A 23,089-nucleotide genomic window follows, 5' to 3' on the forward strand; every position below is an offset into this window, starting at 1 on the left:
ATAGGACTTTTGTTTTGAAACACAATTTAGGAGCTAGAAAGTATTCACAATATCTGTTCACAGAATTAGTCCTTAAAATATCTACTTACTTTTTTTTTGGCATGCGCGTCTGCATGTGGATTTTTCATGGCTTTTTTACAAGGTGCGGAGCGAGAGAGAGAGAGACTGTGTAGCGCGCCAGTCCTCATGCAGACATTTTTTGCAGTATTTTCCCTTTTTTTAAGAGATTGAGTTGCGATCTCGACACTCAACCCGGCACGGATGGAAAGCGTACTCGGGGCCGGACCGGACTAGTTTCGAACTCGGGAACCTCCGCTCCCGGGTCTGCTGCTGATCTCGTTGCGCCACCAGCCAGCTACTTCTATTGATAGGATTTTAACTTCTATTGATAGGACTTGGAGGAGTAGTCCACATGATAAAGTGACCAGTATCTACTTACTTTCACATGAACTTTTCGATTTCGGCTCTGCAAGTATGACGTAGATCAAGTGTTCAGGTGGCCTGATATTTACGAGCCATCTCGAATGTTGCCGTTAGCCTGTTGAACAGTTTAGCTGGAGCCAAAACAGAAACTCCAGTTTAAGCTGCATGGTATATTATGAGCTGTACATTTGAATATTTAAAGTTTGAAAGTCTACTTTTATAGTCATATTCATGGTGTGGTTTGAGGGATATACTTTGTGGATGGAAATGCTGCATTTATACGATGCTTCAAAACTGAGAATTGTAAGAATTTTATTGGAAAGCTAATGAAGGACTTACATTTTAACTTCTATTGATAGGATTTGGAGGAATAGTCCACATGGTAAAGTGACCAGTCTGTTTCACTCGGACCAAAAAGGAGGTTCCTGCAGGTCAGAAATGAAAATTGTTCTCTTTATCTTGCATGTCAGTTCTTTCCTTTTGCAGATGTGTGACCACTGCACAAAGATCCTGGGAATTTAAGATGATACACAAATCCAATTTGTGTTTTTCCAGAATATTAGATAACATTTAGCTTTGTAATCGCTAAAGCAAAATAGAGTCATAGAACACTAGAGCACAGAAACAGGCCTTTTGTCTATCTAGTCTGTGCCAAACTATTAATCTGCTTATTCCCGTCGACCTGCACCCCCCATACCCTCCTATTCATGTACTTATCCAAATTCCCCTTGAAATGGAACCTGTATTCACCACTTCTGCTTGCAGTTCGTTCTACACTACCATCCTCTTAGTGAAGAAATTCCCCTTTAACGTTTCACTTTTCACCCTTAACCCATGACCTCCAGTTCTAGTCTTACCCAAACTCTATGGAAAAAGCATGTTTGCATATACCCTATCTATACCCTTCATAATTTTGTATACCTTTATCAAATCTCCCCTCATTCTCCTATGCCCGAGGGAATAAAGTTCTCACCTATTCAACCTCTCCCTATAACTCAAGTCCTCAAGTCTTGGCAAAATCTTTGTAAACTTTCACTGCATTCTTTCAATTGTATTGATATCTTTCCTGTAAGTAGGTGACCAAAGCTGCACACAATACTCCAAGTTAGGCCTCTGAGCTGAGGCCTCTGTCAGTCAGAGTTCACCATGGATATTGCATCCTAGCTTTCTGGGCTGTACGATATGGAGAGCAAGCTGTTGCCCATCTAGCAAGCAAGCCTCCTCCCTCCACGTGTCTGATGAACCCAAAGGAACGGCTGAGACGGATACATTTTGGTACCAGCAGTGTTGCAGGAGTTGCCAGTCAACATTGAACTCAATGTAGGACTGCCTGAGGGACTCCAGCTCCAGATTTTTCCCTCAGGGTTTACTCCAGAAGCCTTCCCCATGAGTGGGTATATCTGCAAGGCAGCAGAGGTTTGAGATCAGAGTTTTTCTTCTCCTAGGTGAGCTGCCAACTAATGTTCCCTCTAATTTTTAGTAGACAGTGTGCGCAAGAATATTATGTTGTGCAAATTTTTTTCCTTTGACAAAAGTATGTGCGCACTGAATGTACACATGGCACAGTTTATGTTGGTTTACAAAATATTTAACATAAAACTGCGCAGAATAACAAAATAGCGTACATATTTAAGTCACTCGGTTATTTTTTCTCTCTCCTGTCTTTGGCGTTTACCCATTCTTTGTAAACTCTAACTAGACTAATAGAACTTCCATCCAACTGATAGCTTTTGATTCTCATTAACATATCCAAATGACATTCACCTAAACGGTTTCTCAGCTTGTTTTTCAGTTGATTCATTAGGCTAAAACCTTGCTCACAGTCCGCACTAGATGCAAGAAAGGTTCCCCCAATGTCCATCAACTGTACAAGGTCGCAGAACTGTTCATTTTGAAGTACAAATGCCACCATTTGAGCAAAGTTTGAAATCGATTTGGATTTAATTTTTTCTTGCACGGAAAATTTGAAATCATTAAACTGTCTAACTATTACAATATTTTTAGCTAGAAAATCATGATATTTTAGACATAAGGCATTAACTTGTTCATCACCAAATGTGAAGTCACAATCTGCCATTGTGGTGAAATCAAAAACTGACCATTCTTGTACCTCAACTTTGATCTCCTCTGGGTTTGATCGTTTTCGCTCTCACTCATCTGCACTCAACCGTAACATGCGTAGCACTCTTGTAACGGGTAATAACGGGTTCTGTTGCCTGAGCTTTTGTACACGTCCAAATGCGATTTACTTGCCAAATGACACTTCAAAAAGTCAAGTTTCCAAATATCATCCCACTTCTTTCCACTAGCAAATCCTCCAGCAACTTTCGCATCACAACAATACAAACAGATAACTCCAGTTTCCGAATCGTACATAAATATTTCTCGTAGCTGAACGTTCATGACCTCATGAGCTTTCGGTGTCGCAGTTTCTACTATTTTGTTAAGCCATTCAACTTTAAACAAATTTGCAGTTCTTTTGCGCTTCACGTCCTTCGCTTCTTTTGAATTCGACATAGTGAATCAATATTTTTTCCAATAAAAACTTAGTAAGCTATCTACAGGATTTAAAACACATCTTTGTAAACTTTACGATATGAACACTGTCCACCAAATATAGCTGCCGCTGTAACGCAGCTGTGCAGACTAGAACAGGATTGGTGAGGTGTTGTACATTAGTGATGTGCGTTGTGGTATTTGAAAAACCGACTAGCTAGTTAACAGAAACAGTTAGCTAAAAGATTATTTTCAGTAAGTATAATTATTAATTACTACATTATTTTGGGTAACTAACCTTTTGTGCGCACATTAATTTACTTCGTGCGCTGGTTGAAAAATGTGTGTGCACGTGCACACGCGCACAGCTTAGAAGGAACTATGCTGCCAACCACAGCTGACGAGCCCAATATGCCCGAAGCAACTGGTTTTAAGGTACCAGTAAGCCTCCTTTGCCCCCCTTTTTTGTCAGTAGAAATGGTTACGCTGCGCATAGTAGATAAGCCACACGTGAAGGCCAGGAGCTGGACTTGATTGTCAGAGGCTATTTGAGGCGCGTGCCATTGGAAGCATTTAATAGGTAGTGGGAGCTTGTCCCCATTACTACCCCTGGCTGTTACCACCTTAAGTTAGGCCTTACCAATGTCTTATACAACTTCAACATTATGTCCCAACTCCTGTACTCAGTACTTTGATTTATGAAGGCCAATGTGCCAAAAGCCTTTGAAATAATTCAGCAGATTGATGAGACCTCTGTTACTCATAAGCATTGATACATCTTTTTTGTCAGTTTTGTAGCTGAATGTTTGCACTACAGTTCTAACAAATGATCCTTTATATATAAACCACTGTTTTGCAGGACTAAGAGAGGTCGGTCTCTTAAATGTTTATCTTGTTATTTGTTATGTAATGGAGTTCTTCACAGCAAATATTAAATGTAAATTCAGACTCTGACGAAGTGAAGGTCATTTATTTTCTGAAAGGCAGATTTTGGAGAATTCTTCATGTTTCTTTGGCAGTAAAATGACTTGTAAATGTGACTTGCATATCTATGAACATCTTTTTTCTCAGATGTGCATATTCAAACAGTATAATGTCAATGTAATGTTAATTTCAGTTTTGTTAATTGCTGGTGTAATTATTGTTTCAATAGGATGGATTAGAATATCGATATCCCAATTATTAAAATGCTCCTCCAAAGGCATTTTGTATCGACAAGCCCTTGGACCTTGAGCAATTCCATCTCACTCTTATATCACATTTCCAGTGTTATTTAAAATGATTTCCATCTTCTATTACATAAGCTTACATATCTAATGCTTAGGTTATTAATTTTCTTTCACTTATCACTTTGGGCTTTGTAAATGAAAAGGATGTTCTGCAGGAGTAATAAATATAGGTTTAGAAGTTGCTGAAGGACAAAGTAATCAAAAGAGATTTGAGCAAGAAAGAGAATTTCCATTTTTGAGCTACCTCCTGTATATTTATGAGGGGTGATTGATAAGTGCGTAGCCTAAGGTAGAAGGAGTCAAATTTTAGAAAACCTAGCACATTTATTTTTCAACATAGTCCCCCCTACATTTACACACTTAGTCCAGCGATCGTGGAACATACGGATCTTGGACCTCCAGAAAGTGTCCACAGCAGGGGTGATTGATAAGTTTGTGGCCTAAGGTAGAAGCAGATGAGTTATACAGCTGTCGTTACATGCACATGCAGTTCAACTTTGAGGAAAATGTAGAAAGTTTGAAGTTAATAACTCATCTCTTTAACTAAGAGATTACTTAGTAATCTATTACTAAGGAGAAGGTGTTTAGGAAGCTGAAAAGACGATGATTTGGATTAAGCTACGTGGTCATGGTTATGGACGATATGAAGGTAGGTGGAGGGGCAGGTAGTGAAGAGGAAGTAGAGTGCAGAAGGACTTGGATTGGGAGAATGGGCAAAGAAATGGCAGGTGGAAGATAGTGGAGGGAAATGCATGGTCATGCACTTTGGTAGAAAGAATAAAGGTGTGGACTATTTTCTAAATGGGGAGAAAATTCAAAAATCAGAGGTGCAAAGGGACTTGGGAGCCCTCATGCAGTATTCCCTAATGGTCAACTTCCAGGTTGTTGGTGGTAAGGAAAGCAAATGCAATGTTAGCGTTCATTTTGAGAGGAGTCGAATACAAAAGCAAGGGTGTAATATTGAGGCTTTATAAGGCAATGGTCAAATTGCACTAGGAATATTATGAGCAATTTTGGGCTCCTTAAATTTGAGAAAAGCTGTGCTGGCATTGAAGAGAGTCCACAGGAGGTTGAGGAGAATGATCCCAGGAATGAAAGGGTTAAAATATAAGGGGAATTTGATGGCTCTGGACCTATACTCAGTGGAGTTTAGAAGAATGAAGAGGGATTTTACTAAAATATACCAAATATTGAAAGGCATAGATAGAGTTGATGTTTTCTATATTGGGGGAGTCTAGGACCAGAGGATATAGACTCAGAATAGAGGGACATCAATTTAGAACAGAGATTAGGAAAAATTTCTTTAGCCAGAGGGTGGTGAATCTGTGAAATTCATTGCCACAAATGGTTGTGCAGGCCAAGTGATATTTAAGGTGGGGTTGATAGGTTCTTGATTAATCAGGGCGACAAAGGTTATGGGGAGAAGGTAGGAGAATGGAGTTGAGAGGGTGTTGTGATAGAAATGAGACAGATTCTTTGGGTCTCAAAGGCAAGGATTCTGGACACACAGTTTTAATAATGAGGAGTTTATTTACAAGGGGAGAAGAGCTTGGGAACAACACAAGCGGCTACAATATTCGCACGAACACGCTTAGAATAGATGGGTGTGGGAAAAGTCGGGTTGGCAGTACAATACATGGGAAAACAGTGTGGGGACAGAGTACAGGTACATATACAAGCAAGGGAAAAGTAACTACGATACCTACCACCCCTTGACTATGGGCAGTCATGGCTCTCTGCTACAGGGACAACAATAAATGCTCCCAAAACCCTATTCAATGCACAGCTCACCACATGTCTCCAGCACTGTTCTGCAGTCTTCAGCCTGGAGTGATGCAGGGTGGTCCCTCGATGATGGCAAAAAAGAGAGCGAGCTAAGCTCACATAGTACCCTTTATAGGTCAGGGGTCTGGACGGTCCAGCCCAGGTGATTCACCAGGGGGCCAACGGCTTGGTGCTAGATGGGTTAATCCAATTAAGGTGGCCAATGGTTTTGTGTGCCTTGATTATTTGGGAGGGGTGAAATGTTGACTGGCATGTGATGTGCCTTCCGATCAGGTAGAAGGCAGTGCTGAGCCATGACAGGCACGGCTCTCTGGATACAGAGGGGTAATAAGTCTGCCATAATGGAATGGCGGAGCAGACTCGATGGGCAGAATTAGGGCATTTGGTCCATCGACTCTCTTCAGCATTTCATCATGGCTGATCCAATTTTTTCCTCAGCCCCAAATTCCTGCCTTCTCCCTTCATGCCCTAACTATTCGAGAATCTATCAACCCCTGCCTTAAATATATGTAAAGACTTGGCCTCCACAGCTGCCTGTGGCAAACAGTTTCACAGATTTACCACCCTCTGGCTCCTGTGCCTTATGGTCTTAATAGATGTTCATAACATTGGTGCAGTCATATTGTTACATTATAAAATTCTTTATTTTTTTAAGGAAATAATTGCAGGATGTCATTGGTACATAGTAATACAGCTAGGGAGGTACAACTTTAGTGCCAAGACCTGAATGCAATCCTGTCCCTCAGCTGATGCCGCTTTGTGGAGTTTGTATGTTTTTCCTGGAACAATATGGATTTTCCCCAAGTGCTCTAGTTTCCTCCCACATCCCATGATATATGGATTGATAGGTTGATTGGCCGTCATAGAGTAACAGAGTACAGAAACAGGCCCTTCAGCCTGACTTGTCCATGCCAATCAAAGTGATTACCTCAGCTAGTCCAATTTTCCCTGCTGTTGACCACTAAACCTTTCCTATCCACATATAGTGCCTGTAGGAAGTATTCGCCCCCCCCCCACCCCCGGATGTTTTCATGTTTTATTGTTTTATAACATTGAATCACAGTGGATTTAATACGGCTTTTTTTTTGCACTAGTCAACAGAAAAGATTTTTTTGTGTCGAAGTGAAAACAATTTTCTACAAATTGGTCTAAATTTATTGCAACTATTAAACACAAAATAATTGATTGCAGTATTACTCACCCCCTTCAAGTCAGTATTTAGTAGGTGCACCTTTGGCCGCAATTACAGCTTTGAGTCTGTTTGAATAGGTTTTTGACTTTATGCTTAGGGTCATTGTCTTGCTGGGAAGCAGATCTTCTCCTAAGTCGCAGTTCTCTTGCAGACTGCATCAGGTTTTCCTCCAGGATATCCCTGTATTTTGGTGCATTGATTTTTACTGTCTACCTTCACAAGCCTTCTAGGGCCTGCTGCAGTGAAGCATCTCCACAGCATGATGCAGCCACCACCATACTTCACGGTAGGGATGGTATGTGTTTTTGATGCTGTGCTGTGTTAGGTTTATGCCAAACATTGTGTTTAGTCTGTTGGCCAAAAAGCTCAATTTTGGTTCCATCAAATCATAGAACCTTCTTCCAGTTGAATTCAGAGACTTCTACATGCCTTCTGGCAAACTGTAGCTGAGAGTTCATGTGAGTTTTTTTTTCCAACAGTGGCTTTCTCTTTGCCACTCTCCCATAAAGCTGCGACTGGTGAAACACCCAGGTAACAGTTGTTGTATATGCAGTCTTTTGCATTTCAGCCACTGAAGCTTGTAACTCCTCCAGAGCTGTCATAGGTCACTTGGTGGCCTCTCTCACTAGTCCCCTTCCTGTACAGTCACTCAGTATTTGAGGACTGCCTGCTTTAGGCAGATTTACAGCTGTGCCATATTCTTTCCATTTCTCAATGATTGACTTAACTGTACTCCAAGGGATATTCAGTGACTTGGAAATTTTGTATCCCTCTCCTGACTTGTGCTTTTCAATAACCTTTTTGCAGAGTTGCTTGGAGTGTTCTTTTGTCTTCATGGATTTTTGCCAGGATACTGACTCACCAGCAGTTGGACCTTCCAGATACTGGTGTATTTTTACTATAATCAATTGAAACACCTTGACTGTACATTAGTGATCTCTGTTAATCAAGTGATTTCTAAAACCATTTGGTTGCACCAGTGATGATTTGGTGTGTCATATTAAAGGGGGTGAATACTTATGCAATCAATTATTTTGTGTTTAGGTCACTTTGTAGATATCTGTTTTCACTTTGACACGAAAGAGTCTTATCTGTTGATCAGTATCAAAAAAGCCAAATAAATCCACTGTGATTCAATGTTGTTAAAACAATAAAACATGACAACTTCCAAGGGGGTGAATACTTTTTATAGGCACTGTACTTCGCCAAATGCTTTTTAAATTGTATTTGCCTCAACTACTTCCTCTGGCAGCACGTTCCATGTATGCAGCACCCTCTGCATGAAAAAGTTTCCCCGTGGATAGATTTGGTCCATGGGTTGAGATTCTAAATTGGAGAAAGGCCAGTTTTGATGGTATCAGAAAGGATCTGGCAGGTGTGGATTGGGGCAGGTTATTTTCCTGCAAAGGTGTATGTGGTAAGTGGGAGGCCTACAAGAGTGGAAATTTTGGACGTACAGAGTTTGTATGTTCCTGTCAGAATAAAAAGCAAGGGGACCAGGTTTAGGGAATCTTGGTTTTCGAGAGATATTGATGCCATGGTTAAGAAAAAGAAGCAGGTGCATAGCAGGAATAGGCAGGAAGGAGCAAATGGGTACTTGAGTATAAGAAATGCAAGAGAATATTTATGCGAAAAATCAGAAGGGCTAAAAGAAGGCATGGGTTTGCTGCAGCAAATAAGTTGAATCCCAAAGGCTTCTACTGATTTATTAATAACAAAAGTATAGCAAAGGGCAAAATTGGTTCCCTAGAAAATCAGAGATGTCCACTCTGCGAGGCGCTGAAAGGGATGGGAGAGATCTTAGATGAATTTTTTTGCATCTTTATTTACTTGGAGTTGGACACATAGTCTTTAGAAGTGGTCAGAGCAGCAATGAGGTCATGGGCTATATACAGATTATAGAGGAGGAGGTATTTGCTGTCTTGAGCCAAATTAAGGTGGATAAATCCTCAGACCTGACAAGGGTTTTCTCCGATCTTGTGGGAGGCAAGTGCAGAAATTGCTGGTGCCTTAGCAGAGATAGTTAAAACATCCTTAGCTATAGATGAGCTGCTGGAGGATTGGAGGATAGTTAATGCTGTTCCATTACTGAAGAAAGAGTCTAAGAATGAGCCAGGAAATTATAGGCCAAGGAGCCTGTCATCAGTAGTGGATAAGCTATTGGAAGGGACTGATTAGGGATAGTCAACATGGCTTTATGTGTGGTAGTTCATGTCTAACCAATTATAGAGTTTTTCGAGGAAGTTACCAGAAACGATGAAGGCAAGGCAGTGGGTGTTGTCTACATGGACTTTAGCAAGGCCTTTTGGGAAGTCCTGCATGAGAGGTTGGTCAAGAAGGTTCGGTCTCTGGCTTAGAGGGTGAGGAGAGAGAGAGTGGTAGCAGATGCCGTTTTATTGATATCTGACCGGAGGCTTGTGACTAATGGTGTGCTGCAATGATCAGTGCTGGTTCCGGTGTTGTTTGTCATCTATTTCAACAAACTGGATCAACAAATTTGTGGTTGATAGCAAGACTGAGAGTGTAGTGGACAACAAGAAAGACTATCAAACCTTGCAGTGGAATCTGGATTAGCTGGAAAAATAAATTTAATGCAGATAAATGTGAGGTTTTGCACTTTAAGAGGACGAACCAGGGTAGGACTTACATAGTGAGTGGTAGGGCACTGAGGACTGTGGTAGAACAGAGGAATCTGGGAATACAGCTTCATAATTCATTGAAAGTGGCATCACGGGTTGATTGTTCAAAGTAAATTTATTATCAAAGTACATATATATCACCATATACAGTACAACCCTGAGATTTGTTTTCTTGCGGGCATACTCAGTAAATTCAAGAAACGTAATAGAATGAACGAAATACCGCACCCATCAGGATGGACAAATAACCAATGTGCAAGATACCAAACTGTGCAAATACAAAAGAAAAAATAATAAATTTGTAAGCAATAAATATTGAGAACTTGAGATAAATAGTCCTTGAAAGTAAGTAGGTTATGGGAACAGTTCAGTGATGGGCGAGCAAAGTTACCTCACTGGTTCAAGAGCCCGGAGACTGAGGGGTAGTAGGTATGACTGGAGAAAAAAAGCTGAGTAGATTTAGAAAGCTACACAAAAAGAGTACAGTTTCAGGCTGAAAAAAGGCAATCTACTTCTCAGCTCTTTTTTTCTCTAGTTCTGCCGAAGGGTTTCGGCCCAAAACGTTGACTACTCTTTTCCTAGATGCTGCTTGGCCTGCTGAGTTCCTCCAGCATTTTGTGTGTGTTCCCCATCTGTAAACCAGCACATGGCTGATTTGTGGTACTGTTTTATAAATTATGCTAGTGAGCACACAGTCAGCCTGGGGCTCTCCTCAGTACTGCCCTGTCCTCGGCACAGGAGCACCCTCAGCATTGAGAACTTATAGTGCGTTTAACCAGAATGTAACAATTAGTGAAATACAGAATAACCAGGCTTTTATTAAACATTAATTTTCAGAATTCATTGAAGTCTGTTTCTTATTCACAGGAAAGAAATGAAAGATGAATTGGAGGAGGAGGAGGAAGAGGAAGAGGAAGAAGATGAGGATGATTTTGAGATGGACAACTTATTACCAAAGGAAGAGCCTAGTGAATCCAGATCTCAAAAAAGGTTAGAAGTGTATGAAGAGAAACGTGCCAAACTGCGAGAAATTGAAGTAAGTGTTGAACTGAGCTTATGTATAAATCTTGGCTGTGGCATAAATTTTTTTGAGGGTCAATGAATTGTCAAATTATGATCACTGCTGGTTTGGAGAATCATTTTAAAAATGACAGGTATCTGTATGACAACTGATTTAAAAGTAGACTAGGAACAAGGCTGAAGGAATTGACACAGATCCCAATCTGAGCAAGTATAGGAGAGCAGCATTTGCCTGTATCCTCCAGTAGTCTGGATTTGTAATGTGTAAAGTAAGACATTCTAAATGAAAGTGGCTTGGCAACAGATTTAGTGTTGGAAGAGAGGAAGGAAGAGGAATGGGATTGTCTCCTAACATAGGACTTAAGAAGAATGAAACAAGTTTCTCTGGATACAAGCAATATACATCAAATTTGCTGGTGAACGCAGCAGGCCAGGCAGCATCTCTAGGAAGAGGTACATTGTCGACGTTTTGGGCCGAGCCCCTTCGAAACGTCGACAATGTACCTCTTCCTAGAGATGCTGCCTGGCCTGCTGCGTTCACCAGCAAATTTGATGTGTGTTGCTTGAATTTCCAGCATCTGCAGAATTCCTCGTGTTTACGTTCTCTGGATACAAAATGAGGTTTCTGACTTTGGGTATATTTTCAGTTTTTCAATTGTTAAATTCAGATATTACATGTTTTTGTGATCTGAGACATCTCTGACCCAAATGCCAGGACCAAATGTGTCTCTGATTGAGTCCATTGCATTCTTAAGGGGGAATGTGAGTAACCAGAAGTTACCCCAGACCAATAGCACTCTGGTTGGCTCTGAGCCTCAGAAAGGTAGGATGGTTTGGCAGAGCGATAGTCATAGGGGTACTCGATAGTTAGGGGGACAGATAGGAGATTCTGCGACAGCAAAAAAGATACCAGGATAGTGTGTGGCCTCCTGGATGCTAGGGTCCAGGGTGTCTCTGAGTGGTTGCAGAATATTCTTGAAGGGGAGGGTGAGCAGCCGGAGGTCATGGTACATGTTGGTACATGCAGGAGTGGAGTAGAGGTCCTGTACTGTAAGTTTAGAGAGTTAGGAAGGAGACCGAAGAGCAGGACCTCCAAGGTGGTAATCTGCAGATTATTCCCAGTGCCACAAGCTAGGGAAGGTCAGAACAGGAAGATGGCGCAGATGAATGAGTGGCTGAGAAGATGGTTCCCGGGGTGAGGAATTCAGGTTCTTGGATCATTGGAACCTTTTCTGAGGAAGGGGTGACCTGTACATGTGGGTGGGGTTACACCTGAACTTGAGGGGAACCAATATCCTGGGAGGGAGGTTTGCTAATGTTATTGGGGAAAAACCCCATTTCCAGAAAAGTTGGGATATTTTCCAAAATGCAATAAAAACAAAAATCTGTGATACGTTAATTCACGTGAACCTTTTGAAAGATTTTCAATAGTTTTACTGACCAACTTAATTGTATTTTGTAAACATACACAAATTTAGAGTTTGATGGCTACAACACACTCAACAAAAGTTGGGACAGAGGCATGTTTACCATTGTGTTACATCACCTTTCCTTTTCTTTCTTTTTAAATCTTTTTATTGAGTAAGTATACAAAGGGTAAACCATAAAGGCACTAATACACTGTTAGAAATTACAGGAAATATTAATACAGAAGAAAAAAATTGATACAAATAGTGCAATTTAAACATAAAATAATATGGTAAAATAATAGTATACTAATTTTTATATATATATATATATATCAATAGAGAAAAGGAAAAAAACCCCAAAAAAAGACCCCAAAAAAAAACCCACTGTGCAACTAAACTAAAAGCAAAACAAAGCAATGGGCTAACTTGGAAACAGGTAGAGTTAAAGAACTTAAAATCACGTCCTCAAACCCGACCTCCATTAAAAACAGTTTTAAAAAAAGGCAAGAAGGGAATATAAATATGGAACAAAAGAGAAAAAATTACATTAAATGAAAATATTGAATAAAAGATCTCCAGGTCTGATCAAATTTAAGTGAGGAATCATAAAGATTACTTCTAATTTTCTCCAAATTTAAGCATAATATCGTCTGGGAAAACCAAAAAAAGGTAGTTGGAGCATTAAGCTCTTTCCAATGTTATAAGATACATCTTTTCGCCATTAAAGTAAGAAATGCAATCATTCTACGGGCTGAAGGGGAAAGATTACTGGAAATTTTAGGTAATCCAAAGATAGCAGTAATAGGATGAGGAGAGATATCTATATTCAATACCTTTGAGATAATATTAAAAATGTCTCTCCAAAAAGTTTCCAGAGTAGGACAAGACCAAAACATATGAGTTAAAGAGGCTATCTGCTCCAGACATCTATCACAAAAAGGATTAATATGAGAATAAAAATGAGCTAATTTATCTTTGGACATATGTGCTCTATGAACAACTTTAAATTGAATTAGGGAATGTTTAGCACAGATAGAGGAAGTATTGACTAATTGTAAAATCTGCCCCCAGTCATCCACGGAAATAATAGAACCCAATTCTTGTTCCCAATCTGACCTAATCTTATCAAATGGAGCTTTCCTAAGTTTCATAATAATATTATAAATAATAGCCGTTGCACCTTTTTGACATGGATTAAGGTTAATTATAATATCTAAAATACATGTAGGAGGGAGCATTGGAAAGGAAGAAAGTATAGTACTTAGGAAATTTCTAACTTGGAGATATCTGAAAAAATGTATTCTTGGTAAATTACATTTATTAGATAATTGTTCAAAAGACATAAGGGAACCATCTAAAAATAAATCCAAAAACTGTGAAATACCCTTAGTCTTCCAAATTTGAAACGCACGATCCGTGAAAGAGGGAGGAAAAAATATGTTACCTAAAATAGGGATCGCTAGCCCAAATTGGTTGAGATCAAAAAATGTTCTGAATTGAAACCAAATACGCAAGGTATATTTAACTATCGGGTTAAAGACCAGTTTGAGGCGTTTCAAATCAAAAGGAAGAGAGGAACCTAAAATAGAGCCAAGTGCATAGCCCTGAGCAGATTGTAATTCCAATACTACCCATTTAGGAATGGATAGTGTATCTTGGTCAAGTAACCAAAATTTCATATGTCGAATATTAATTGCCCAATAATAGAATCTAAAGTTAGCTAATGCTAGACCTCCATCTCTCTTGGCTTTCTGTAAATGTATTTTACCCAATCTCGGGTTTTTATTTTGCCAAATAAATGAAGAAATTTTAGAGTCAACTTTATCAAAAAAAGGATTTTGGAACAAAAATCGGTAATGCCTGAAATATATATAAAAATTTTGGCAGAGTAAACATCTTAACTGCATTAATACGACCAATCAAAGTTAAATATAATGGAAACCATTTAGTTGAAAGTTGAGTAATATGATCAATTAAGGGTAAAAAATTAATCTTAAATAAATCTTTGTATTTACAAGTAATTTTAATCCCAGGATATGAGAAATAATTATTAATCAATTTAAACAGTAAGTTATGATACAAGGGAAGTTGTTTATTAATCGGAAAAAGTTCACTCTTACTAAGATTTAATTTATAACCTGAAAAAAGACTAAATTGTGCTAATAAATCTAAAGCAGCAGGGATAGATTTTTGAGGATTAGAAATGTATAAAAGTAAGTCATCAGCATAGAGTGATATTTTATGGGACTTTAAGCCCCGAGTTATCCCAATAATATTTGGAGATTCTCGAATGGCAATTGCAAGAGGTTCTAATGCAATATCAAATAATAAAGGACTAAGAGGACAACCTCGTTGAGTACCTCGAAAAAGAGGGAAAAAGGGTGAGCTTAAAGAGTTAGTACGGACCGAGGCCATAGGAGAATGATATAACAGTTTAATCCAGGATATAAATTTCGAGCTAAAATTAAACATTTCAAGCACCTTAAATAAGTAAGGCCAATCTACTCTATCAAAAGCTTTTTCAGCATCTAAAGAGATAACACAGTCAGGAACATTTTGATGGGGGTATAAACAATATTTAACAGTGTGCGAATGTTACAGAAAGAGTAACGACCTTTAATAAAACCCGTTTGGTCTTCCGAAATAATAAAAGGGAGTACTTTTTCTAATCTGTTTGCTAATAATTTAGAAAAAATTTTAGAATCAACATTTAATAAAGATATTGGTCTTTAAGATGCACATTGAGCAGGGTCTTTATCCTTCTTTAATATTAGAGAGATTGATGCTCTATAAAAAGATTCAGGAAGTTTACCAAGTTTTAATGAAGCCTCCAAAACCCTACAGAACCAAGGGATTAATGAAGGTGCAGAAAACTTATAAAATTCCACGGTAAACCCATCAGGGCCAGGAGCTTTCCCCAAGTTCATAGAGGAAATAACATTCTTAATCTCATCAATAGTAATGGGAGTATCAAGCATATCAAGAAATCTCAGGGAAATCTAGGTTATCTAAAAAGTCATTCATATATTTAGAGTCTCGCAAAGACTCAGATTGATATAAGGAAGAATAAAAATCAAAGAAGGTTTGATTGATCTCCGCATGATCAAATATCAGTCGATCATTTTGATTATAAATCTGGTTAATTTGAGATTTAGTATAATTAGACTTCAGTTGGTTAGCCAACAGTTTACCAACTTTGTCACTGCGTACATAAAATTCACTTCTTGTTTTCTTTAATTGGTTTACAATCGAGGACGAAAGTAATAAACTCTGTTCCATTTGAAGTTCAGTTCTTTGTTTATACAACTCCTCAGAGGGAGCTGTAACATATTTCTTATCAATTTCCTTAATCTTATCCACAATTACCAACTCCTCCTGCTTCAACTTCTTCCTCAAAGCAGCAGAATACGAGATAATCTGACCACGAATATAAGCTTTAAAAGTATCCCAAAGAATGTTCACAGAAATATCCTCTGTGTAGTTGATTGAAAAAAAGAGATCAATCTGTTCATTCATAAAGTTAACAAAATCCGAGTCCTGAAGCAGCAACGAATTAAAACGCCATTGTCTATTATTTTGTGTACTGACCTGAATTTTAATAGAAAGCTTAAGTGGAGCATGATCCGAAATGGTTATAGAATCATAATCACATTTAATCACTGAAGAGATAAGCCGAGAGTCAATAAAAAAATAATCAATTCTTGAATAGGAATGGTGAACATGTGAAAAAAAAGAAAAATCTTTTTCCTGAGGATGCAAAAAACGCCAAATGTCCATCGACCCAGAGTCAGAGTGGAATGAATTAATCAAAGTTGCAGATTTATTGGGTAAGGTCCATAGAGGAGCCGAACGGTCCAAAACTGGAGATAAGCAAGTATTAAGATCGCCGCCCCAGATCAATGAAAACTCATTCAAATTCGGGAACCGATTAAATAATGATTTATAAAATTCCGGACAGTCCATATTGGGAGCATAAATGTTAACCAAAACTACCTTTTTATTGAATAGTAGACCACTAACCAGTAGAAATCTACCATTCGGATCAGAGATAATATCATGTTGTACAAAAGTAACTGAGGAGTCTATAAAAATAGAGACGCCTCGAATCTTAGCGTTAGAATTCGAATGAAACTGTTATCCCTTCCAGAATTTAAAAAAACGTAGTCTGTCCCTCCTCCGCACATGGGTCTCTTGTAAAAATAGAACATGTGCTTTAAGACTCCGGAATACTTTAAAAACTTTTTTCCTTTTAATAGGATGATTAAGACCATTAGTATTCCAGGAGACAAAATTAATAATAGACTCCATAAACCCTAAAGTCAACCCGCAAAAAAGAAGATTGACGATAGGTTCGACCCACGAACTGGGAAAGGGAACAGAACAAACCAGACCAGAGATAACGGGTAGGAGAACGCAACCAATGCTTCAGTAATGTAAATAGCCCAAGAAGGAAAAAACTAAAACGTGAAGCCACTCCCACCACCCCCTAGCCTATGACCCCAAGGCTAAATCTAAAGCAGACCCGCCAGAAAGAAGCAAGCACTAAAACTACCCCCATGACTTCTGATAGACGCTCACTAAAAAAAGTGTAAATATAAAAAAGATCAGCTAATTATAAAACAGTAAAAGAATAAAAAAAAGATCAGTTAAGACAAACACGATATAAAACAGAGAAAAAGCCAGAAAATATAAAGAAAACCATAACAGACCACAGACTCTATGATAACCAAAAAAAAGAAACAAAATTATTAATATAAACTAGTTAGGAAAACCTACAGAAAAAAGTACATTTAAAGACTACAAAATTTAAGGCCTCAAAGGAAATACACGAAATAATGCTGAGGGAATAACCACCCATAATCCCCAAGGAAAAAGAACGGAATGACGCAGTTAGAAAGAAAGTTTGGCAACCATATTAATTAATCAAAAAAAAACTTTTCTGCCCATATAAAGCAACCAAAAATTAAACCCGACAGATTCACAACCTCCGATCAAACGGAGATAATTAAAAATTACGATTAAGATGTTGAAGGTGAAAATTGATCCAGATAACTCTGGGCATCCGATGGAGATTCAAAAAAACGAAGGGCTCCGTCAGGCGTACGAATCCTTAAACGCGCAGGGTAAAGCAGCGCTGGTTTTAAATCCATCTTGTAGAGTTCAGACATCACAGATCTATAATGAACCAGTTGATCCCGAATCTGTTTGCTGAAGTCCTCCACGAATCGGAACTGAAGATCCAAAAAATCAATATAACCTTTAGATCGAACAAATCGAAGCAGTTTCTCCTTGTCTTGAAAGTAATGAAAACGTAAAATGACATGTCGAGGTTTATCTGACTTAGACGAATATGATGGACCTCTGTGAGCCCGATCCAATAACGGTGGTTGATCAGGAAATACGGTAGGAAATGCATCCTTTAAAAGTTGAGAAAAAAACTTTATAGGGTTGTCAGATTCAACAGCTTCACGAACACCAATAATTCGAATATCCTGCCGTCGCATTCTGGATTCTAAGTCAGAGTTTTTAAAAGTCAGAAAGTCCAGTTTTTTCTTCATTGAAGTAATTGTTTCTTCAATTTTCTCCATCTTGAGTTCATTTTGTTGCGTGGATTTTTGAAGATTAGATATAGCCGACTGATGTTCCGTGATAGATAGAAACATAGAAACATAGAAAATAGGTGCAGGAGTAGGCCATTCGGCCCTTCGAGCCTGCACCGCCATTTATTATGATCATGGCTGATCATCCAACTCAGAACCCAGCCTTCCCTCCATACCCCCTGACCCCTGAAGCCACAAGGGCCATATCTAACTTCCTTTTAAACATAGCTAATGAACTGGCCTCAACAGTTTGCTGTGGCAGAGAATTCCACAGATTCACCACTCTCTGTGTGAAGAAGTTTTTCCTAACCTCGGTCCTAAAAGGCTTCCCCTCTATCCTCAAACTGTGACCCCTCGTTCTAGACCTCCCCAACATCGGGAACAATCTTCCTGCATCTAGCCTGTCCAATCCCTTTAGGATCTTATACGTTTCAATCAGATCCCCCCTCAATCTTCTAAATTCCAACGAGTACAAGCCCAGTTCATCCAGTCTTTCTTCATATGAAAGACCTGCCATCCCAGGAATCAATCTGGTGAACCTTCTTTGTACTCCCTCTATGGCAAAGATGTCTTTCCTCAGATTAGGGGACCAAAACTGCACACAATACTCCAGGTGTGGTCTCACCAAGGCCTTGTACAACTGCAGTAGTACCTCCCTGCTCCTGTACTCGAATCCTCTCGCTATAAATGCCAGCATACCGTTCGCCTTTTTCACCGCCTGCTGTACCTGCATGCCCACTTTCAATGACTGGTGTATAATGACACCCAGGTCTCGTTGCACCTCCCCTTTTCCTAATCGGCCACCATTCAGATAATAATCTGTTTTCCTATTTTTGCCACCAAAGTGGATAACTTCACATTTATCCACATTAAATTGCATCTGCCATGAGTTTGCCCACTCACCCAACCTATCCAAGTCACCCTGCATCCTCTTAGCATCCTCCTCACTGCTAACACTGCCACCCAGCTTCGTGTCATCCGCAAACTTGGAGATGCTGCATTTAATTCCCTCATCCAAGTCATTAATATATATTGTAAACAACTGGGGTCCCAGCACTGAGCCTTGCGGTACCCCACTAGTCACCGCCTGCCATTCTGAAAAGGTCCCGTTTATTCCCACTCTTTGCTTCCTGTCTGCTAACCAATTCTCCACCCACACCAATACCTTACCCCCAATACCGTGTGCTTTAAGTTTGCACACTAATCTCCTATGTGGGACCTTGTCAAAAGCCTTTTGAAAATCCAAATATACCACATCCACTGGTTCTCCCCTATCCACTCTACTAGTTACATCCTCAAAAAATTCTATGAGATTCGTCAGACATGATTTTCCTTTCACAAATCCATGCTGACTTTGTCCGATCATTTCACCGCTTTCCAAATGTGCTGTTATCACATCCTTGATAACTGACTCCAGCAGTTTCCCCACCACCGACGTTAGGCTAACCGGCCTATAATTCCCCGGTTTCTCTCTCCCTCCTTTTTTAAAAAGTGGGGTTACATTAGCCACCCTCCAATCCTCAGGAACTAGTCCAGAATCTAACGAGTTTTGAAAAATTATCACTAAGGCATCCACTATTTCTTGGGCCACTTCCTTAAGCACTCTGGGATGCAGACCATCTGGCCCTGGGGATTTATCTGCCTTCAATCCCTTCAATTTACCTAACACCACTTCCCTACTAACATGTATTTCGCTCAGTTCCTCCATCTCACTGGACCCTCTGTCCCTTACTATTTCTGGAAGATTATTTATGTCCTCCTTAGTGAAGACAGAATTTGCATTTTATCGATTGAGTCTGCAATTTTCTGGAAATTAATTGAAATTTCCGCACGAATCAGCTCTGTTATAGAGGTTGAAATTTCCCTTTGAATTAGATCCGATAGAGCTTTCAGAGTCAACGGTGGTTCAGTCGGAGGGAGATCGGTACCTTTCGGTCTAACCGGAGGTTTGCCGTCTTTCCCATTTTTTCCGTTCTTAGACATAGCAGACCTTAAAAGCATCCGAATATCAAAAAGCCCAATTTGTTTCAGATTATTGTAAAAGTCGATGCCTTAGTGGTTAGTTAAATATAGCTGATCACAGGAAAAAAAACTCAGAGGTAATGGAGCGAGTCAAGAACACGACTTCACTCCATGAGCTCTACCGGAAGTCTCCACATCACCTTTCCTTTTAATAACACTTTTTAATCGTTTTGGAACTGAGGATACTAATTGTAGTAGATTTGCAATTCGAAATTTTGTCCATTCTTGCTTGATATAAGACTTCTCAACAGTCCGTGGTCTCCGTTGTCAGATTCTCCTCTTCATGATGCGCCATACATTTTCAATAGGAGATAGATCTGGACTGGCAGCAGGCCAGTCAAGCACACGCTCTCTGTGTCTACAAAGCCACGCTGTTGTAGCCCGTGCAGAATGTGGTCTGGCATTGTCCTGCTGAAATAAGCATGGATGTCGCGGGAAGAGACGTTGCCTTGATAGCAACGTATGTCTCTCTAAAATCCTAATATACGCCTCAGAGTCAATGGTAACTTCACATACATGCAACTCACCCATGCTGTGGGCACTGATGTACCCCCATACCACCACAGATGCTGGCTTTTGCACCTTTCGCTGATAACAATCTGGATGGTCGTTTTCATCTTTGGCACGGAGAACTGGACGCCCGTTTTTTTCCGAAAACTAGCTGAAATGTGGACTCATCTGACCACAGCACACGGTTCCACAGTCTTTCAGTCCATCTGAGATGAGCTCGGGCTCAGAGAACTTGCCGGCATTCCTGCATAGAGTTGATGTATGGCTTCCTCCTAGCGTAATACAGTTTCAAGTTGCATTTTTGGATGCAGCGATGGACTGTGTTGAGTGACAATGGTTTTCCGAAGTACTCCCGAGCCCAGGTGGCTGTAATTGTCACAGTAGCATGACGGTTTCTTAGGTAGTGCCGCCTGAGGGCTCGAAGATCATGCGCATTCAACAGTGGTTTCCGACCTTGCCCTTTACGCACTGAGATGTCTCTGAATTCTCTGAATCTTTTCACAATATTATGTACTGTAGATGTTGAAAGACCTTAATTCTTTGCAGTCTTGCGTTGAGAAATGTTTCTTTTGAACTGACTAACAATTCTGTCACGAATTTTGGCACAAAGGGGTGAGCCATGACCCATTCTTGCTTGCAAAGACTGAGCCTTTGATGGACGCTACTTTTATACCCAGTCATGATATGTCACCTGCTACCAATTAGCCTGCTTAATGTGGAGTCTTCCAAACTGGTGTTACTTGAATATTCTGTGCACTTTTCAATCTTATTTTAACTCTGTCCCAACTTTTGTTGAGTGTGTTACAGCCATCAAATTCTAAATTTGTGTATATTTACAAAATACAGTTAAGTTGGTCAGTAAAACTATTGAAAATCTTTTCTTTGTATTTTTGTCAGTTAAATAAAGGTTCATGTGAATTAACATATCACAGATTTTTGTTTTTATTGCAGTTTGGAAAATATCCCAACTTTTCTGGAAATGGGGTTTGTAGATTTGCAGGGGGATGGGAACCGAAGTGAAGAGGCAGCGGATGGGGTGGTTGGCGCACAAGTAGTGACAGCGTGTAGAGGGCTTATGTGGAAGGATAGGCAGATGATAGAGCAAAAAAGTGCTTAGCCATATGATTTGAGATGTATCTATTTTAATGCAAGGAGTATCATAAGCAAGGCGGATGAACTTAGAACATGGATCAATACGTGGAACTGTGATGTTGTGGCCATTACAGAGACTTGGATGACTCAGGGACAGGAATGGTTACTGAGTGTGCCGGACTTTAGATGTTTCATAAAGGACAGGGAAGGAGGCATAAGAGGTGGGTGAGTGTCACTGCTGATCAGGGATAGTGTCACGGCTGCAGAAAAGGAGGAAGTCATGGAGGGATTGTCTACTGAGTCATTGTGAGTGGAAGTCAGAAACAGGAAGGGGACAATAACTCTACTGGGTGTTTTTTTATGGACCCCCAATAGTAACAGAGAAATTCAGGAGTAGATGGGGAGGCAGATTTTGGAATTGTACAATAATAATAGGGTTGTTGTGATGGGTGATTTTAACTTTCCTAATATTGAGTGACATCTTCTTAGAGCAAGGGATTTGGATGGGGTCGAGTTTTTTAGGTACGGTATGTTCAGGAAAGTTTTCAGATGCAATATGTAGATAAGCCAACTAGAGTAGAGGCTGTACATGATCTGGTATTGGGAAGTAAACCTGGTCGGATATCAGATCTCTCGGTGGGAGAGCACTTTAGAGGTAGTGAGCACAACTCTATCTCATTTACCGTAGTGCTAGAGAGGTATAGGAGCAGACAATTTGGGAAAACATTTAATTGGAGTACAGGGAAATGTGATGGTATTAGGCAGGAACTTAAGAGCATAAATTGGAAGCAGATGTTCTCAGGGAAATACACGGCAGAAATGTGGCAAATGTTCAGGGAACATTTGCATGGCATTCTGCATAGGTATGTTCCATTGAGGCAGGGAAAGGATGGTAGTGGAAAATCTAGATGATAAGAAAAGAAAAGCTTATGAAAAATTCAAGAAACTAGGTACTGGTAGAGCTCTAGAAAATTACAAAGGTGCCAGGAAGGAGCTCAAGAATGAAGTTAGGAGAGCTAGAAGGGAGCATGAGAAGGCCCTGGCGAGCAGAATTAAGGGAAACCCCAAGGCATTCTTCAAGTATCTGTAGAGCAAGAGAATGAGCTGTGTGAAAATAGGACCAATCAGGAGTGAGAGTGGAAATGTGCTTGGAGCTGGAGGAGGTAGTGGAGGTACTTAATGAATACTTTGCTTCAGTATTCACCAGAGAAAAGGATCTTGGCAATTGTGGAGATGACTTACAGCTGACTGAAATGCTTGAGTGTATAGACATTAAGGAAGAGGATGTGCTGGAGCTTTTGAAAGGTATTAAGTTAGATAAGTCGCTGGGACCGGACGAGATATACCCCAGGTTACTGTGGGAAATGAGGGAGGAGATTGCTGAGCCTCTGGCGATGATCTTTGCATTATCAATAGGGGCGGGAGAAGTACCAGTGGATTAAAAGGTTGCAAAAGTTGTTCCCTTGTTCAAAAAAGAGAGTAGAGATAACCCAGGAAATTATAGACCAGTGAGTCTTACTTCAGAGGTGGGCAAGTTGTTGGAGAAGACCCTGAGAGGCAGGATTTATGAGCATTTGGAGAGATATAATCTGATTAAGGATAGTCAGCATGACTTTGTCAAGGGCAGGTCATGCCTTACGAACCTGATTGAATTCTTTGAGGATGTAACAAA

The 23,089-nt window shown here is 39.8% G+C and overlaps 1 protein-coding gene across 2 annotated transcripts in view; it reads left to right on the forward strand.

Annotated features, from left to right (window-relative positions):
- Positions 1 to 23,089, forward strand: part of LOC134352893 (U2 snRNP-associated SURP motif-containing protein-like) — a 99,542-nt gene that overhangs the window by 65,564 nt on the left and 10,889 nt on the right. For both annotated transcript variants that reach the window (XM_063060475.1, XM_063060474.1), the window contains 2 exons: positions 783 to 854; positions 10,632 to 10,800. In XM_063060475.1, coding sequence (XP_062916545.1) covers positions 783 to 854; positions 10,632 to 10,800 — 241 coding nt within the window. The remainder of the gene's footprint in view (positions 1 to 782; positions 855 to 10,631; positions 10,801 to 23,089) is intronic.

This window comes from Mobula hypostoma, chromosome 10 (assembly GCF_963921235.1).
Source record: "Mobula hypostoma chromosome 10, sMobHyp1.1, whole genome shotgun sequence".
Lineage (NCBI taxonomy): Eukaryota > Metazoa > Chordata > Chondrichthyes > Myliobatiformes > Myliobatidae > Mobula > Mobula hypostoma.